We start from the raw sequence: 18,969 nt of genomic DNA on the forward strand, positions 1-18,969 counted from the left end.
TCTCTCCATCCAAAAACAGCGAGAAGAGGAAAAGGGCGGCAGTTCCTCAGAGATAAGGGAGGGGTCGGAATACGGAAATTGTTGGAACAAGAGGTTAAGAAGGGCATCGAGAAACCTGTCACCATACTGCTTTTATTTTGTTGTTATTGTTTTTACAGGATCACATGTATCGCAATCTGCTCTCAAATTCCCTATGTAGCTGAGGAACTTTGAACCCCTGCTCCTTCTCCCTCCATCTCCCAGGTGTTGGGATTACAGGCATGTGTTGTCACGCCTAGTTTTATGCTGGCCTGGGAACTGAACCTTCTGAATGCTAGCCCAGCAGTCTAGCAACTGAGCAACATGCCCGGCCCCCACACTGCTCCTTCAGACTGCTTCCCTTCTTACCTGCTCTGTTTGCCATTCTTCTGGACAAACCTTGGCCTGTAAGTGCTAAAAAAGAAAACAGATAATAAACGTAGCGGAGTCTAAAACAAAACCAGTCAAACAGGTTCTTCATGCAGCGCTCTTGATCTAAAATATTCAGCAAAGACAACTCAGAGCCTAAGCCTAACTGAAGGAGGAAAGTTCTATGTCACACTTAGATGGTGGTGCCACCTTGTTGGTAGACCTTGGCTACTGAACATTTGTAATCAGTAAACATGAATTAATTAAATCACAAGTCTAAGAGTATTAAGAAACAATATAATTTTAAACCATTTACAAAAAAAATCTGGTTTTAGTTTTTGTTGGTGTGTGTGTGTGTGTGTGTGTGTGTGTGTGTGTGTGTGTGTGTTTGCAGTGCTGAAGATTGACCCCAGGACCTCACACTTGCTAAGCAAGCTCTCTACCACTGTGTTACACCCTCAGCCCCCAAAAGTTCAATTCTAATTTCTGTCTTTTCTGTTCTAATTCAGTCTCCAACACCAAAGGGGGGGCAGGGCCTGGGGTCCTGGGGGGGGAGGGGACAATGGGATGGGATGGGGATGACACAACAGGGGGGACTCTTTTTGAGACATAAACATACTATCATACTTATAAGAACATTTTTACATTTATTTATTTGGCAGATTTTGTGCCATGGCACTCATGCAGAGGCCAGAGGACAACTTTCAGGAGTGGTTTTCTCTCTTTCAGTTTGTGAGTCCTGACCACTGATTTCAGGGCCTCAGGCTAGGTGGCAGGCATCTTTGTCCACTGAGCCATCCCCAACCAAATGCCATTATTTTCACATTCAAATATTACAAGTGACTGGAGTTCTCTGTAGTTCCACTGGAGGAGATAATATGTCTGGTATTACTGGTTTTGTTATGTTAAGGACTTTTGGTTTTGGTTTTGCTTGTTTTAGATAGTTTCACTGTGTAGCTTAAGCTAGCCCCAAACTTGAAAATCCATCTCCTCAGTTTCCTAGTATTGGGCTTATAGGAGTTCCATCACATTCAGCTTTATAAATTATTGTTCTAATTTCTTACAGAAGCAATAAAAAGTGAAATCATTGCCATAGCTAGACACATTTCCAATATTCCAAGCTCTCTGGCAGAGCCGCCTTGAACACGGTGCTTCTGTTTCCTCTTGGGCCATGATATGTGTTTAATGACTAGTCCATTCTCAGGCTGTTTAGAAACTTGCTGGCTGTTCTCATGGGTTGGTCCAACCCTAGATTCACAGTCAAAGCCATGATAGTCAAGGTTCTTACATGACAAACATTCTCAGGAGAGAAGATGAACAAGAGAGGCTGTCTTGTGGTGGAATGGGGGATCCTCACATGGTGTCCATGGAGGCTGGATGCTCATGTCTGTGCATTATAGGAAGAGATCTCCTGCTACAGTGAGGGAGTTCCTTGCATCTCTGAGACTCTGTAATCTACTTGTAAATCATCATGGAGACATAGGATGTTGGGAAATATTGGGTTGTGAGACAGAGCTTATTCAATGTCGACGGTGACAGAGGAGTCAGTCCATAAAGAGCCTGAAAGTTGACAGCTCTTCAGGAGCCAAAGAACAAAGAAAAATTGGTAGTTCCTGCCTTGTTGTCACAAACGCTCAATTCTCTAAATCCCCCATTGTGTCAGGAGTATGGCCAAGGCTTCCGACAATAACGTGTTGGGGCCTGAGAGCAGAGATCCTGGCTCCTAGGAGGGAGAACCGCACTCATTGACTGGTGTGGGATGGTAGTCAGCTTCTTTTTGCTCTGAAAGGAAGAGAAGTTTTTAATCAGTTACATGTGTTTTTCCTCACAGCTCAAAACTTACACAATATTCTGCAAAACCTGGAAGCAACCACTGACAGTTTTAGCCTTTCTCAAGATTCTCTTAGAACTTGACAAATTTTAACTCAAAATTTTAACCCCAAATGTACAAACTCCAGAAGATAAAAAAGCAGAAGCTTTCTTCTTGAGATGAATGTATTAATTGGTTTAGGATTCAGATTGTACTCTATTTATAATGAAACATTACTCATCCGCCAGCTATCTTAGTTGGTTTTCTAGCAAATAGATGTTGTAGAATATTATTTTAAGGTGTGTTACATTTGTTTATGCTGTGGAACATTTGTTTAATGATGCAAAGATGTGTTGTATTCTTTATGTTGTATTGTTCAACTCTGTGAAGCTGTGTTACTTTGTCTGTCTAAAAGACCTGATTGGTCTAATAAAGAGCTGAGCAACCAGTAGTTAGGCAGGAGAAAGGATAGGCGGGGCTGACAGGCAGAGAGAATAAATAGAAGGAGAAATTTGGGAGGAAAAGATCAAGAAATGAAAAAGAGGAGGGGAGGAAGACTCCAGGAGCCAGCCACCCAGCTACACAGCAAGTCATGGAGAAAGAAGTAAAGAAAGAAATACAGAAATAGAGAAATGTAAAAGCCCAGAGGCAAAAGGTACACTGGATAAGTTAAGAAAAGCTGTCTAGAAACAAGCCAAGCTAAGGCTGGGGGCATTCATAAGAAAAAATAAGCCTCTGAGTGTGATTTATTTGAGAGCTGGGTGGTAGGCCCCCAAGGGTCCAAAAGAACAAAGAGTAAGAACCAACCAACAACACTTGGATTGGTCCTACAAGTACCTAGTACCACACACGTACAGTATCCCTTGGATTGGGCTCAAGTCCATGGCTGTCAAGAAAAGGCAAGTTCCTGCCCACATGGTTTCTGAGCCTTCTCCAGGTGCCACTGATATTTGCTGTGATCAGCTTGAGTAACTAGTAAATCAGACATAGAAAATGACCTTTCAAGACTATGCCATCAGCTCTGTGACATGGGGCCACCCTGTCTTTTCCATTGCTGTTTCCCACGAGCCAGATTGGAGCTTAAAACACACCAGACATTTAGTGCACGTCAAAGGAATGGGTTTGTCGTCTGTGCCATCAAAAGCTTGTCTCCTGCTTCTCCTTCCCCGTCCTTATCTCAAGCCCTATTTTCCAAAGGCATCTACTTGTAAACATTTCATGTCTGAGAAGTGAATTTTGAAGGAGGAGGACTTTCTTCTAATTCAGATAGAAGAATGGTTGTGAAAAGTGGGACAATTAACAGATATTTTTTTCCATAGAGGAGGAACTTGTACCAGGCCTTTCTGTGATCCCAACATGAGGGTCAAGAGGCTTCTAAATGGAACCGACATGGCAGACACAGTAAACAAAAGTCTTGGGAGCTGCAGCAAGGGGACCGCAAGGAGCCCCCTAGAGCCCTTCATGCCACTCACCTTGAGACCTTCTTCTCCGGATCAGAACACCAACTCCAGCCAGGACAATGGTGAGGATTATGGTCCCAGAGACAGTGTTCACTACTAGAAGAAGGATTTCTGATTCTGTAAGCAAATGAGAAAAACCTCCAAGATGCTTCTCCTGTCTGCATTAACTGCATCACTGTGATCACCAGGAAGCTCTGCCATCATCTCTTCTCCCTCATCATCTGGTGACAAGTGGACTATGTGCCTATGCTATCTTCTATTTATTTACTTATTTAGTCCCAAGTCAGGGTTTCTACGTGTAGTCCTGCCTCCCCTGGAACACTCTCTGTAGACCAGGCTGGGCTCGAACTCAGAGATTCACCTGCCTCTGACTCCTGAGACAGAGAGAGCGAGAAAGAGAGAGAATAAAAATAAAAACTTTAATAGTCATTCAAAGAAAAAACTGTTGCTATTGTTCCGCCCACCTGGTGAGGCAGTGACCCATTCTCCCTTCCTGGCAGGCGTCACAGCTTCTTACCTCTTTCCTCAGATTTACTCCCCAGACAGTCATCGCCCCCACACTTACCCTGAGGAGCCTCAAAAACCATTTGGAGGCCACAGTGCTCCACATGACAAGAATAAACGTCTTTGCTCTGAGGATTCAGATCAACTGACACCCACGTTTGATAGGTTCCATCTCCACTGGGAAGCACGCCTCCACGATCCACTTCTTGGGCAATTTCTTCCCCATTTTTCATCCACGTCATGAAAATTTCTGGTGGGTAGAAGCCATGAGCTCTGCAGAAGAGAGTTGTAATCCCTGGAAACGTTTCCTTTCAACTTGTTCTCTAGAACCACCAGAGGTTCTAGAGAGAAGCAGTCACAGGAAAGTGAGGTGGGGGATCTTGGGTACTGAACATACAGTATTCAAACAGAGCCACATTCTCCTGTTAACTTTCTTTGCAGCAAGAAATATCTCAAAATGAGAATGAACCAGAGCCCAGATTCATCAACAGCAAATATGTATTTTGTAGACTTTCTTCTATGGAATAGGCTGGGGAACACATGGAGGTGAACCTCGTTTTGTCCCTGAGGGGAGAAAGGGCACATAGCTTCAAGTGTTTGGAGAGAGTATCAGAGCTGCCAACTGTGCACCTTTGAAATACCCTTGTGTGACAAGGAAAAGTAAGTCACAGCATGTGTAAATGATTGTCTTAATAAGTAATTCACCAAGAGATTGGAGAGTAGAATGCAACAGATCCCTGATCTGTGTTTGGTGACAATAAAAACACACAGCGAACTCCAGGTCCATGGGGCTCTGAACTGCACCGTGCTATCAGATTGGTACTCTGAGAGGCGCAATCCGATACAAGCACATGTCATAGCTCATGTGCCCTCAGAGAAGCTACAGAAGTTAACATCACAGAAGAAGGGCTCTAACAATGACGAGAGAGGGAGGGAACATCATCTCTATGCCCAAAGATGATTGAACTCATAATCTTCCTACCTCAGCCTTCTGAATGTTAGGATTGCAGGTATGTTCCACCATGTCCCGTCCAGGGTTATCCATTGGTGAGCTTGCTTCCTCTTTCATCTTCCATATGGTGTTGTCTTAACATTTCCAGCTCGACCCGGTCATGGAGCTGTATCCAAACCAAGCACACTGTCCGGAGGACCTTTTTACCTGTCTGTGAGACTTGCCTCCTCATCTCTGCCTTCATTGCCTTACATTGTGGATACAGGTAAGAGCCTTCATCTCAGATCTACCTCCCTTGTCTTTAACCTGAGGCATGGGGTTTAGTTGTAGGAAAAGTCTTTCCAACATACAAAATAGAATACTGCCAAGAGCATTTAATTAATTAATTTATTTTATTTGCTTGTTTACTTATTTTACTATGCTTGCAAGAAATGAATCTACCTCCCAAGACACAGGTTCTTACCAAAGGCTGAGATACCTCTGTGACTCAAGTTAGGGAATGGGAACCACATACACTTAAGTCAAACTTTCCACATTCTTCCCACACAACCCAGGTTCCTCTTAGTTGATCCAGAGTTTTCGAGCCAAGCAGAACCAACAAAATTAGCTAGTGACCTCTAAACCTCAATTCTTAGTGACTCTGTGTTTTCCTACTATTTGCCCAGGGATGCAGGGACAAGCAGCAGACCAGGAAACTTGGGACAAAAGCTGTTGGTGTGCTTGGAACATAAAATGTCCCTCACAGGCTCATGTGTTGAATCCACGCTTTCTAGATGTTGTTGTTATTTTGCCAGATTCTGAAAATGCTAAGAGGTGGGGTCTAGCTAAAGGAAGTAGGTCCCCGTGGGGAATCCCTGAGGGCTGTATGTGGTGAATTTTGTGCTGGAACAAATAAAGCTTGCCTGAAGATCAGAGAGCGGGGCTAGCCACACTAGTTAGCCATAGAGGCCAAGCAGTGGTGGCACACACCTTTAATTGCAGCACTCAAAAGACAAGACACTGTGAGTTCAAGGCCATTTGGGCTATACAAGATTGAACCAGTCTAAAAGAGAAACAGAGCTCACACAAAGGTGATCTCAGCACTAGGGAGGTGGAGACAGGAGTGATAGACTGGGCAGAGAGAGGAATATAAGGTGGGAGGAGACAGGAGCTCTGAGCAATTTAGTCTGAGGACTTGTAGACACAGGATACTCCATTCGGTCTGAGGATTGGCTGGTTGCTCTGCTTCTCTGATTGTTCAGCTTTCACCCCCACCCCCATATCTGACTCTTGGTTTTTATTACTAAGACCACTTAGAATTTGCACTACAGCTGTATCTTGCCTTGGCTCTTTTCCCTTCTGCTTCCTGTCCACTTTGATGTAAACTGCTATGCCACACCCTTCCCATCAGGATGGACCCAAACCTCTGAAATTGTGAACAACCTTTCCTACTTTTTTAAAAAGTTTTTTTTTCTACTTTTAAGTTATTTGTCAAACCGATATAGCTATGTGGCAGACATCCTCACATCAGAAAGCAAACTATTTCTCCTTTTCCTATCTGATAAGACTCAGCCTAAAACATCTTAGTGGTTAAGGGTGGCCAAGACTGGCCAAATCTAGGCTATCAGACATTTCAGTCAGACGACAGTAATATTTAATATGTGAGCATAGTCAAAAGCTTAGCATGTGTTTTCATCCATATTATTCTCACTAACTTCTTTAAAGTAGGCACTATTACCCTATTTTACTCAAAACTGTGACTTAGCTGGCCTACCTTTTAGAAGCTTCACTTGTTCCTGACAGGAGAGACTCCTCCTGCCAAATAACAGCACGTTTGGGGACATAAATGCACCCCTCTATAACATGGGCTCAGATGAAGCGTTCATCTTAATTCTCTTCGACCATCACTCAAACAGCGTGCAACAGCCAGAGTCTCTTTGTGGCCCCCGGATGTAACCTCTGACCCTCTGTGGTTTGCCTAGGTCTTCGCACTCTCTCTGGAACTGTTCTGCCCTAGTTTCCAGCTGGACTGCTTCAGGCAGAGAGCAGCAGCTGAGGAAGTACCGATCTTACCACGCTGCAGTCCTGCCTGTGGCCACACCTTTCACCTTAAGGATCCCCTTTTCAACAAACCAACTCTTGCTGGGCTCTGCTAGCGATGTCTCCTCTTCCTGCCCTTCAGATCATACTGGGGCAATGGTGTTCTCATACTTCACCTCTCCAGAATCTTCACCACCCCTTGTTAGGATCCCCACTAGACCCCTTGTGAAGGATCCCTGGTTGAATCTCCTCAATTAGACTATGTTAGCTGTGCCATTAGTCATTGCCAGAACTTTGTTGCCCAGTACAAATCTTTGAAGCTTTTTCTGATGGTCACAGTGATTAGGTAAAGAGGTCACAAATGATCCAACTCAAGCCAGTCACAGTTCTCTTAAGATTTATTTATTTAGGTAACAAGTACTCAGAGACAGTAGCCTGTCTTGCAGAATGGAGAAGCCATGAAGATGTGACATTTGTGCTGGTCCCTTCATCCCCTGCCTCCACCCCTCCCCTGGAGAAAAGCTATCAATTATGGTTTTGGTTTCTTAGGTCTCCATGCTATTCTGATTCCTGTTTTCTAATAGGATCTGCTCGAATCTGTTAGAAGCAGATTTGTTCACTGCAACCATTGAGCATAGCTTTGATAGTTATTCTGCAAGTAGGGAGGAAAGCCACCTCAAGGCTCTAATCATTTGCCTCCAAAGCCTGCATTTGGACACACAGCACATGCTTACAACTATGGTCCAGACCCCTCCTCTCCACCCCAGGCTTGTCCCAGCTCTGCAAAGTCCCTCCGGTTAGACATTACTCTTCCGGGAAAGGTCAACAGTGTTCAGGGATTTCCGGAAATATTTGAATCATCCCATCGAACACAAAACATTCTGCGTTCTGTTGAAGTTGACTAAAAGGCTCGTGTATTTACAGCAGGAGACAAGCTGTGTACTCAGAAGAATCGTCCTGTTAATCCCCGAGTTTCTTAGGAAGCCAGTCTTCCTAAGCCCTTCCTCATAGGCCAGCTTTTCTCTCTCACCCAGTGAACCCTGCTTCTTAAATAGTTTGTAACAACTGTCCCACTCTCAGAAGTTCTCCCAACCTCTCCCTGGCAGGAGACGGAGGACTTTTTTTGATAGCGTTGCCCTTGGAGGCACCACATTCTGTCAAGACAAGTGGAACTGCTAAGGCTTGTCAAGATGCTGCTAAAAATACCACCTAATGAGGGTTCTCTTAGGGGTTATAGGTCAGAACAGTCCAACCAAGAGATGGATTTCAGCACAGAGTAAATAGCACCTGCAGAAGAGGAAGTTAGACACAAAGCCAGTTTTTCTAGGGATGTGAGAGCAAGGTTCTCTCTCCTCCTTACCTGTCCTTTCTAGGGTATCTTTTCCATACTCCAGGAACCTCTTGAGCCAGGCAATGCATTCCTTTTCCAGCCAGTTCTTTTGGTATTGCAACTCATGCAGGTTGGCCTCCCATGTCTGCTTGGTGATTTGAGCTACATTATCTACAACCACCCAGGAGAGGGTGTCTTTATTGAAGATGATGAAATCTTGTCCGTCATATGCATATTGGAGAAACCCTGTGGTGCTGCCATCTTCCAGCAACTCACAGCCAATCATCTGGTAAGTGTGAAGCCCTGAAACACACATAAGCTGTGGAATCACGGGTGAAAGCAGAGACAGGAGGGGGGAGGCTTCTCGGATGATGCAACTGGAGCATGGTCAGAAGCACTCTTTGCTCCGGAAGACACCACCTCACAGGCCTGTATATTTGGGTTCCAGAAGGTTCCTGTTTTGCAGACCCACATACTAACAGACATTGATGGGGTACTTACTGCATGCCAAAGGGTCACGATGATGCCTGCCTTGGGGAATTAGCCTATCTTTGGAATGATTCATTGATAAATCTCCCAGCTATTCTGAGTGCAGTGTAGAAGCGAGAGAAACACGCAGGAGCCAGAAATATCTCTGGGAAAATTCATATAGTACGTTTCTGTGTAGAAATAAGCAAATCAGGAAGCCCAACCATCAGAAAATAAGGCCCAAAATGGGCAAATTTAGAATGAGAAGAGAGAAAATTGTTGGATGCCAATGGGATAGAAATATGGGGACAAGGGACAAAGGATTTTCATAAAAGGATAGTGTGGAAGAGCCACAGGAAAATGGTGGGCACTGAAACCCAGTCACCAAATTTTCTGGGTTTTGCCAGAGACTACAGAGGGTGTGAGCAATGTGTGCCACGTTGGCCTGAGGCAGCCTGGGGCCTTTCTCCCCAGAAGTAGTCAGTGAGCAAGAGTGTTCATCTGTTGCCACCACACCTGAGTGGTTGTAGTGCTTCTGTAGGCCCTTCAGTTCCTCCTTGAATGTCTGCTGCCAGCTCCTCAGCAGCTGAGTATACCTTTCCCAGTGATCAGGTGCCAGGTTCTCTGCCATCCATGGAGCCCTTGGCTCCTTCTGCCGGGTGACACTGTCGTATGTAGTGATAGGGTGTGAGTCCACGTACCCAACAGAGATAAACTCAGGGACTCCAGGGCCAGGGTGTGAAACAGCCAGAAGAAAATATCTCAGAGAGTGAGTCCCTAAGGAGAAAGCAAAGAGAGTATGAGAGTCACAGATGACAGAATATATTAACTGCATTCCACTGACACCCCATACCAGCGTCCTGGCCCCATACTCAATGCATCCATCCCACTATTTCCTTAACACCATTATCGAATCCCTAGGAATTATGACTGGAAAAGACTTCAGCCCTGTGACCAAGGATGAAATTTTACAGGTAACCTCAACTTGTAAGCAATATACAGTGTGATGCTCTGGTCTTGGGTGAAGGCCCAAAGACCATTCACTGTACTGGGGCTAAATGGGTAATGCCTGAAGAAGCCTTCAGAACCTCTGAGGGAGAGAAGACCCTGACAACCCAACTCACTTGCACTACCAATAAAGCCTCTGGGTTGATAACTGAGGGCTCTCAACCTACTCCCTTATCTCTACACACACAAGGCTGCACACCCCTCCTCCTGGATTAGACGGCACTAGAACAGCTATGGAGAGTCAGGCCTCCTGGGGAAAACACTTTCAAAAGCGCTTTTTTTCTTGCCTTACTGAACCACTCTTCTTATCTCCTTTCTTATTATATTTCAACTTTTTCTTTTGTCTAAATACCAATATGAAAAGTGTGATCATCACTAAGGATTAAAAGTAAATCTAAATGAAATAATCCTCCCCACCGACCCTGAACTCCTCAGGTTGTCCAAGAATTTCAGGGCATGATGGAGACAAGCACGAAGTCTCAAAGTAGCATGATAGGGGCTATCATGTCAGTGTGGGCTCTCAGGGACATCTTGACAGAGAAGGTGACATCTCAGAGGAGATTTCAGGGTTAACAAGAGGTGAACAATAGGCCAGGGGGAGAGAGGGCAGTGGGAATTGCTTGCATGCATGCTGGCCAAGGACACCATAGCCGTCTCCTCATGCTCCCTGGGATCCGTCTGGTACCTCTACAGCCCTTAGCTGGGCTTCTAAAATGACACTTCACTATATAGGAATGTCTGCTGACAGATGTGAAGTTAGTAATTCAGAACAGGGAAAATGAGGAAAAGGTCATGCTATGCTCTCCTTCATAGCATGTCAGGCCTGTGACAATTTCTGTCTTACCTAAATATGTTGCTCAGAGGATCAAAGATATAACTATTAAGGTTGAGTCATTTGGAAAGACTAATGTTGTTCTATACAAATGTCAATTCCGCACCGTTTGCTCTGGCCCCTTCCTTGCTCCAATAATTATGAAATCAGGTTTGGTTCTTCCCTTTCCATGAATCACCCACCATTAGTCACTGAGCTGAAATCTATGATCTAGAATTTGGCCTTTGTCTAGCTGGGCCAGCCAAACTGCTTCTCAAGGGGCATTTGCTGCTTACTTGCTTCTGCTAGGCCTTGCTGAAGATCCCATCCAAACGCTCAAGCAGCTCTCATACCAACACACTGACTACTGTACCGTCCTGAGTTTTGTCCCTTTAACTTGGCACAGTAGCAGTTGGGCCGTTTTGACAAGCCTCTAAGGAACGTTACTGGATTGCAAAGCAATTGAACATGTGTTTTCAGGCATTCATCCACGGAGATTTGCGTTTATGGGATATCTACCACGGGCAAGATACAGGGAAAATTCAGAAGTAGGCAAGTGAACCAGATACCAAACTTCCCTCCAGGAATTAACAGCATAACTGGGAAGTGACAAGTGTGCAACACAAACAAACACAAGGATCGAAAGAGAGGCACCGACACACGCCTTTAATCCCAGCACTGGGAGGCAGAGGCAAGCGGACCTCTGAGTTCTAGGCCAACCTGGTCTACAGAGTGAGTTCCAGCACAGCCAGGGCTACACAGAGAAACTCTATCTCATAAAAAACAAAACAGAAAAAAAATCAAAAAACAAAAATAGAAATCTCCAAGGATCAGCTTCAATGAGTCTTAAAGGGCAGCAGACACCTCCATCATAACTATTGGAATTGAATTTATTTATTAAGTGAGTACCATGTGTTTGGTACCATACTAATGAGAAACATGGGTTTCATTAATTCCTCACAATAATAAAACAAAACATAACATGGTCTCATGTACCCCAGGCTAGCTTCAAACTTTCTATGTAGTCAAGAATCACCTTGAACTTCTGATTCTCCTGCCTCTATTTCCCAAGTGCTGGGGTCACAGACATGCATCTCCAAATCTGGCTTTATGTGGCACTGGGGAACCTAGGACTTTGCACAAGTTAGGCAAGTATCTGTCTACGGGGCTACCTATCCAGTCCTCCCAATAGTCCTTCAAGGTAGGTCCCTTAGTTCCCATTTCACAGATGAAAAGTGCAGAGAGATTAAGTACATTGTTCAAAATTACCTAAATTAAGTAAGAACAGCCTTAGAAGCCATGATGAAAGAACCAGGAATCAAAATCTGATCTTATATAGGCAACTTCTCTACCTATGACTACCCAACCCTGATTAAGAGAGAGGCGCTTGCCCAGTACAAGATGTTACAGCCTTCTAGACCCTAGAGTATCAGTGCTCTCTCCTGCCCCCTTGTGTCAAACATGCTTCAGGCTCTGATTTTCCCAGTCCCTAAGGCCCACATGCCACTTCTTCCTCTGATTGGATAATCAAGTCAACAAAGACCTTTTTATTGTTGCCTGTTCCGGAAATCTAATGCCTTAGTAAGGAAAAGATGATTCCTGATAACTACTCTTTGGGATTCCGGGTTTTGTGGGAGCAAGGAGAGAAGTAGATGGTTGTGTTTTTAGTTAAACTCTTCTCAAAGCATGTAGCAATGTTGATGGCTCTACATTTAGCAGGAACCATTAGTCCTCTGTCCTAGCAACTGTCACGTGACAGGATCTTATGATGAGCCTAAAAATGATAAATGTGTCAGTCTGGCTTCTTAGCCGCCATCTTAATTACTTGTCTTGTCCTTCTGGAAAAATATGTGATAGAAACATTAGGGGAAAAGGACTTATTTTGGCTCATGGTATAAAGGGGTACAGTCCATAATGGTGGGAAGAAGACAAGGTGGCTGGGCTCACTCCAGTCTGGGTATACCAGATCTTGTGGCATAGTTTCCTCACCTCTCTGAGGATCAGGAAGCAGAGGGCTCAGGCTAGAAGTGTGCCAGACTATAGCCCTTAAGTCCTAACCATGAGGCCCTACATCTGTTATCTAGGCTCTGTGTCCAAAAGGCTGCACAGCCTCTAGAGAGATGCCATCAGCTGAGCACCTAGTACTTAAATATACAAGTCTGGAAGTCCATTTCACATTCAAACCACAGCATTCCACCCTGGCCCCAGAGGCTCATGGCCATTTCATAATACAAGATGCATTTTACTACTGCAAAAGCCCCCGAAGTCCTAAGAGTTCCAACACTGATCAAAAAGTCCAAAATTTTGGGGCTGGAGAGATGGCTCAGTAGTTAAGAGCATTTTCTGCTCTTCCTGAGGATCCAAGTTTGGTCCCCAGTGTCACAAGACAGCTCAAAACTGTAATTATAGTTCCAGAAGATTCGATGCCCCTTTTTGGCCCCGCATGAGCACAGCACACATGTGATACATATACATACATGAAGGCAACATTCACTTATAAAATGCAAATAAATACATCTTTTAAGAAAAATCCAGGGGCTGGAGAGATGGCTCAGTGGTTAGGAGCATTGCCTGCTCTTCCAAAGGTCCTGAGTTCAATTCCCGGCAACCACATGGTGGCTCACAACCATCTGTAATGAGGTCTGGTGCCCTCTTCTGGCCTGCAGACATACACACAGACAGAATATTGTATGCATAATAAAAATAAATAAATTTTTTTTAAAAAAAGAAAAATCCAGAAATGCAAATAAATACATCTTTTAAGAAAAATCCAGAAATGCGAATAAATACATCTTTTAAGAAAAATCCAAAGTCCAAGAGAATTTTCCCAAGATCATGCAGTCTTTTAACTGTGAACATCTGTAAAACAAAAAACAAATATACTTTCAAAATATACTGGCACAGAGTAAACACGGCCCTTCCGAAGGGGAGGAACAAAAGTGTAGCCGGGGAAAACAGGAGCAAAGCAAGGCTAGCCAAGTCAACAAAGTTCATCTGCTGTGTGGTCCAAGCAACCCAATGCCTTAAAAGGCAAATACGGTTGTGATTCCTGGTAGCGAGCCTCGGGGTTTCAGGCATTGTGGGAAGAAGGGACAGAAGTAGTTTTCAGCTCCGTGTCTAGTACCTCGGGGATGTGGCAATGTCATCTGGGTTCCGGCGGGTTTGGGGAGTCCAACCTGTACAACTCTGCTCCCAGCAGCCTACCTGGTCTCCCTCTTGCCCAGGGTGCTTACAGTTTTCTTTTACAGCATCTTGGGATCTTCATTGTATCCTAGGCTTCACCCTCACTGATCCATGCAGAGTCCACTAGGGAGCTCCATGCAGGAATCCTACCCTTCTACACGATGCGTTACCTCAGTGATTTTCTAGACCTCGGTACAAGCCTCTTTAACCTGATAACCAGTGTATTGTGCATGCTTGCAAAGCCAGGACCATGCCGCCAGCTTGAGATGTCTGTCTTCAACATAGCTCTGGGGGCTTCTGAGCACCTGCATAGCTGACCCTGAGAAACCACTGCCCCAAGTGGTCCCGTTTGGATGGGTTAGGTGGAGTCTTTGATGAGTGAGATCTTGCCTTCAAGAAATCTTACCATTTCTATTGGCCTCATACAGAATGTGAGATTTTCCTTTAATTGTACTAATACCTTTATTAATTATCCCAGATCTTCCACAGTTGCTTTGACAACGACTGAACTCATGTTCCTTTCCTTATCAAACTACACACTTTTGAAACATTTCTTTTCTAGTTTCTGCTGTCTATCACTGTACTGTGGCTAAAAGCATGGGACAGTAACAGCTATTGTCTGTATGCTGTGCTGGCTAGAAATTTTCTTCACCAAACAAATTGGTATGTTACTTTTTAATTCAGCCTCATTTTAAATATAACACAAATGTCCTCTAGTTCAATACCTGATTAAAAAAAATCCTTGCTGCCATTTGAAACTCATGAGCAAATATTCCTTGTCTCTCAGATGAGGGAATATTCCTTTATCTCAACATCTGGTCTGCCACACTCCTTCCAGAACATCCCACGAGGCTCTCTTTACAGCATTCTAAGGTCATGCTAGCCTACAGCTCCAAACCTTTTCATATCACTTTTCCACATCACTTCCAAAGTCCTGCAAATTGCACAGACAACTTTCCCATCACAATAACCCCACCTCTGGAGCCCATGTTTTGTATGCATTACTTTTCTCGTTGCTGTGACATGATACGTGATTTGACAGAAACAGCTTAGAGCAGGAAGGATTTATTTGTCTAACGGGTGAAGGGGACAGAGTACATTAAAGTGGAGGAGGCATGGAAGCTGGGATTCTTTTGGTTAGGGAGGGAGGACCTTGCAGAACACTATCCTCACATTACACAGTCAGGAAATACTGGGCTTGGGATAGAAGCAGGGTCAACCAGTAACTCAACTTTTGCCCCCACAGCCTTAAGCCTGCAAGCTAAGTCCCATGCCCTAAAGCTCTACAATACCCTAACAGTGCCACCATCTTGAAAGCAAGTGTTCAAACACATAAGCCTGTGAGGAACACCCATGGAAGCCATAACAGCTACTCTGCAATGGCTACTTGTTTTAGTTAGGGTTTTTACTGCTTTGATGAAACACCATGACCTAAAAGCAAACTGGGGAGAAAAGAGTTTATTTGGCTTACATGTCAGCACTGCTGCTCACACTGAAGGAAGGCAGGATAGGAGCTCAAACAGGGCTGGACTTTGGAGGCAGCTGATGCAGAGGCCATGGAGGAGTGCTGCTTCCTGGCTTGCTCCCCATGGCTTGCTCAGTTCACCCTTCTTATAGAACCCAGGACCACCTGCCCTGAAATGGCACCACCCACCATGGGCTGGGTCATCCCTGTACGATCACTAAATGGGAAAATGCCTTACAGCTGGATCTCCTCAAGACACTTCCTCCACTGAGGTTCCTTCCTCTCTGATGACTCTAGCTTGTATCGAGTTGGCACACAAAACCAGCCAGTACTCTACCCTTTCGAAGGTTACCAAGATCTCATTTCGTGTATTAATCTTTTCTGAATTTTTAGTGAACATAGTCCGAGGTGCTAGGGGTACAATAACGAATAAGTCAAAGTCCTAGTTCTCTGAGGTAATTACTAGAAGGAATATTCCCAATCAACAAATATATAATATGAGGCCAAGTGGTAATAAATTGTATAAAGAAAACTAAAGCAGAGAAAGGAGATGGTGTGGAGAGGACCAATATGTTAAAGAGACCAGAAAAGGCTTCTATGATCAGATAATATTGACCAGAGTTAAGTCTTTAGTGAAGGAGGAGTCCATGGGCAAAGACCTTTCCAGACAGCTAAGCCCGAATCCTTGAGGGTTGCATACTTTACATATTGGAGGAACGGCAATATGGTGATATTTTGTTTGTGCTTTAGCGCATAAAGCTTTCCTGAAGATCAGAGTGCGGAGCTAGCCACACGAGTTAGCCGTAGAGGTCAGCAGTGGTGGCGCACACCTTTAATCCCAACACTCGGGAGACAGAGGCAGATGGATCTCAGTGAGTTCAGGGCCACCCTGAGCTACATGAGATTGAATCAGTCTAAAAGAGAAACAGAGCCAAACCGTGGTAGCTCACACCTTCAATCCCAGGGAGGTGGAGTCAGGAAGTGTTATGACTGGGCAGAGAGAGGAATACAAGGCTTTGAACCAGAGATCCGCCTGCCTCTGTCTCAGAAATATTGGAATTAAAGACCAATGCCACCACCGCCTGGGTTATTAATGTTTTATTTGAGACAGGGCCTCTTTGTATAGCCCTGGCTGTCCTGGAACTTGCTCTGGAAACCAGGCTGGCCTCGAACTCACAGAGATCTGCCTCCTGAGTACTGGAATTAAAGGCATGCACCTTGCAAATCTTAGTCTTTAAATGATTCATTGAAGTTGTAATAAAATGTGATTTGATACACATACTCTTTAAAAAGTATTGTTTTTAAAAAAGATTTTTCTCTAATATAAACTTAGATGTCAGAATAACGCCTTTTGTCATCTGTCTCAATTTAAGCTTTAGAAAATCAAAGCATTTAAAGAGTTATATGTTTGATCTTTAATCTAGACCTCCTCCCTCCAATTTTCAGCAGTCCTCTGGGGTGAGAGGATTGTGGTCAAGCACGGATAGACAGCTGTTCTGCCTAGTTAAAAGAAAAATCTATAAATTAGTTGAGTTTTTCAGATTTAGATATATTCAATGTCACCTATGAAAAAGAGAACCTTAAGGAAGTGAAATACTGCCTTGGAGAAATTTCTTCTGCATGAACCTGGGCAAGAGCTCCATGGAAACAGACTGAAGTCTAATAAAGTTCTCAGCAAATGTCCGTATTTTCTCCTGTTAATTCTTTGAACTCAGGATCTCTGAACAGATAGTCTACAAATGTTGTCTTCTAACACAAGCACGACTGGCTTGTCTGTGATCGTCCTTGTCTCTGAAGCATTCTTCATAAAGTAGATTGATGTAATGAGCTAACACACCTATTAAATTATTAATAACATCAAGAGACTAACTGTGCCGGCCAGTAGTGGCAAACATATCTAATCCCAGCACTCAGGAGGCAGAGGCAGGTGGATCTCTGTGAGTTCGAGGCCAGCCTGGTCTACAGAATGAGCTCCAGGACAGTCAGAGATACAAAGAGAAACCCTGTCTCAAAAAAATAAAACACCACCACCACCAACAACAACAAAAAGAGCCTAACTGTGCTTATATCAAGATCAAGCACACATACTATATACGGTTAGCACACATACTATATACGGTTAGACAGCGGACTTCTCATGCACCATGCTCCCAGTGTGATTACAGCAGCACACCTCACCAGCTCAGTTTCACACCCGCTGAAATGAAGGGCAAGAAAACCTGGAAAAGCACAAAACACTCATTTTTACATAAATTCTGCAACTATGGTAGATCAGTTTCAAACTTATTATCATTGTCCAAGCTTACTGTCACTCCAGCAGGTGGTTTCAATGCTTAGGAATGCTACTTTGAAACATGAGGTCTTTCAGGAAGCATTTAAGTGCCTGCTGGGAATAGATAGAGTCACAGAAACAAAGGGGAAATGGAGCTGCCTCTTCCCGCCTTTAAGGGGAGCAGCTCAGGGAAGATTCTGGGGAAAGAGAGAGACAGGTGAACAGAAGCTATGAGAGGAAGGAGCAGGGGCGATCACTTGTGGGCTATGCAGCTTAAGAAGCAACATGCTGGGAGTAATATGGGAATTATCCTAACACTTCTGGGAGTTATGTCTTAAGCATTCGGGTTTCTCTTCCCCATATCCTCCATCCATCTACAGTGTAAAAGTATCTATTTATGGGTAACACTGGGCACAAATATTAAGTAGACCTTAAGCCATTTTCCATAAATCCAAAACCCCTTCCCTGTCGTTGTCCTCAAAGCACATTTAGCGAGCGTCACCAGCAGGAAACAGCCTTCACCAGATAGGTACCATGGAGAGACAGCAATGAAACAACTATAAAAAAACCACTTTCACCCCTAAGATCGAAGGGAAATGAACAGCAAATAAGAGTTACTGAAACCCAGAAAGCTGTGAAGAAGGGGTTTTCAGAAAAAGGAAAACAAAACAATGTACATTGTAGAGAGCTATAGCTACAGCCAGAGACTCAGAAAGACGGGAAGGGACCAGCCAGGCACACCCCATCTCTCTTTTCCTGTGTGCTGGTCTCTCTTCTGTAGTGCCTCCTACCAGGTGAACCAACCCAGAAACGAATCTGCAAAAAGACTGCGCTATAAGCAACAGAGCAGCAAGGCCCCTAAGGAGTCAGCCAAAAGGCAAACAGGGAAGCACGGAGCGACAGCCTTGCTTATATTTTCCCACAGATTATCCAACTACTCATAAATCTAGTGGTATCACAGAAAAGGCCTGGACTGAAGACGAAAGATCTGTGTTCTGACTGCTATGTGAGCGCTACTAATCTCGCTCTCTCCCCTTCCTCCCTTCTTTCTTTTTTTTTATTTCTTTCCTTCCTTTCCTTCCCTTCCTTTCTCCTTTCTCCTTTCTTCCTTCCTCCTTCTTTCTTTCCTTCCTCCCTCCCTCCCTCCTTCCCTTCCTTCTTCCTTCCACCCTTCCTTCCTTTCCTTCCCTTCCTTTCTCCTTCCTTCCTCCTTCCTTCTTTCCTCCCTTCCCTTTTCCTTCCTTCCTTCCTTCCTTCCTTCCTTCCTTCCTTCCTTCCTTCCTTCCTTCCTTCCTTCCTT

General features: G+C 44.3%; 1 protein-coding gene across 1 annotated transcript in view; it reads right to left on the bottom strand.

The window, feature by feature from the left end:
- Nucleotides 1-7,216: 7,216 nt before the first annotated feature.
- The window catches only part of LOC101979428 (major histocompatibility complex class I-related gene protein), a 13,411-nt gene continuing 1,658 nt past the window's right edge, over nt 7,217-18,969 (bottom strand). The window contains exons 2-3 of the mRNA XM_026787583.1: nt 9,447-9,707; nt 7,217-8,765 (exon numbers count right to left, since the gene is read on the bottom strand). Coding sequence (XP_026643384.1) covers nt 8,371-8,765; nt 9,447-9,707 — 656 coding nt within the window. The 3' untranslated portion in view covers nt 7,217-8,370. The remainder of the gene's footprint in view (nt 8,766-9,446; nt 9,708-18,969) is intronic.

Source organism: Microtus ochrogaster (assembly GCF_000317375.1).
Source record: "Microtus ochrogaster isolate Prairie Vole_2 chromosome 6 unlocalized genomic scaffold, MicOch1.0 chr6_random_2, whole genome shotgun sequence".
NCBI lineage: Eukaryota > Metazoa > Chordata > Mammalia > Rodentia > Cricetidae > Microtus > Microtus ochrogaster.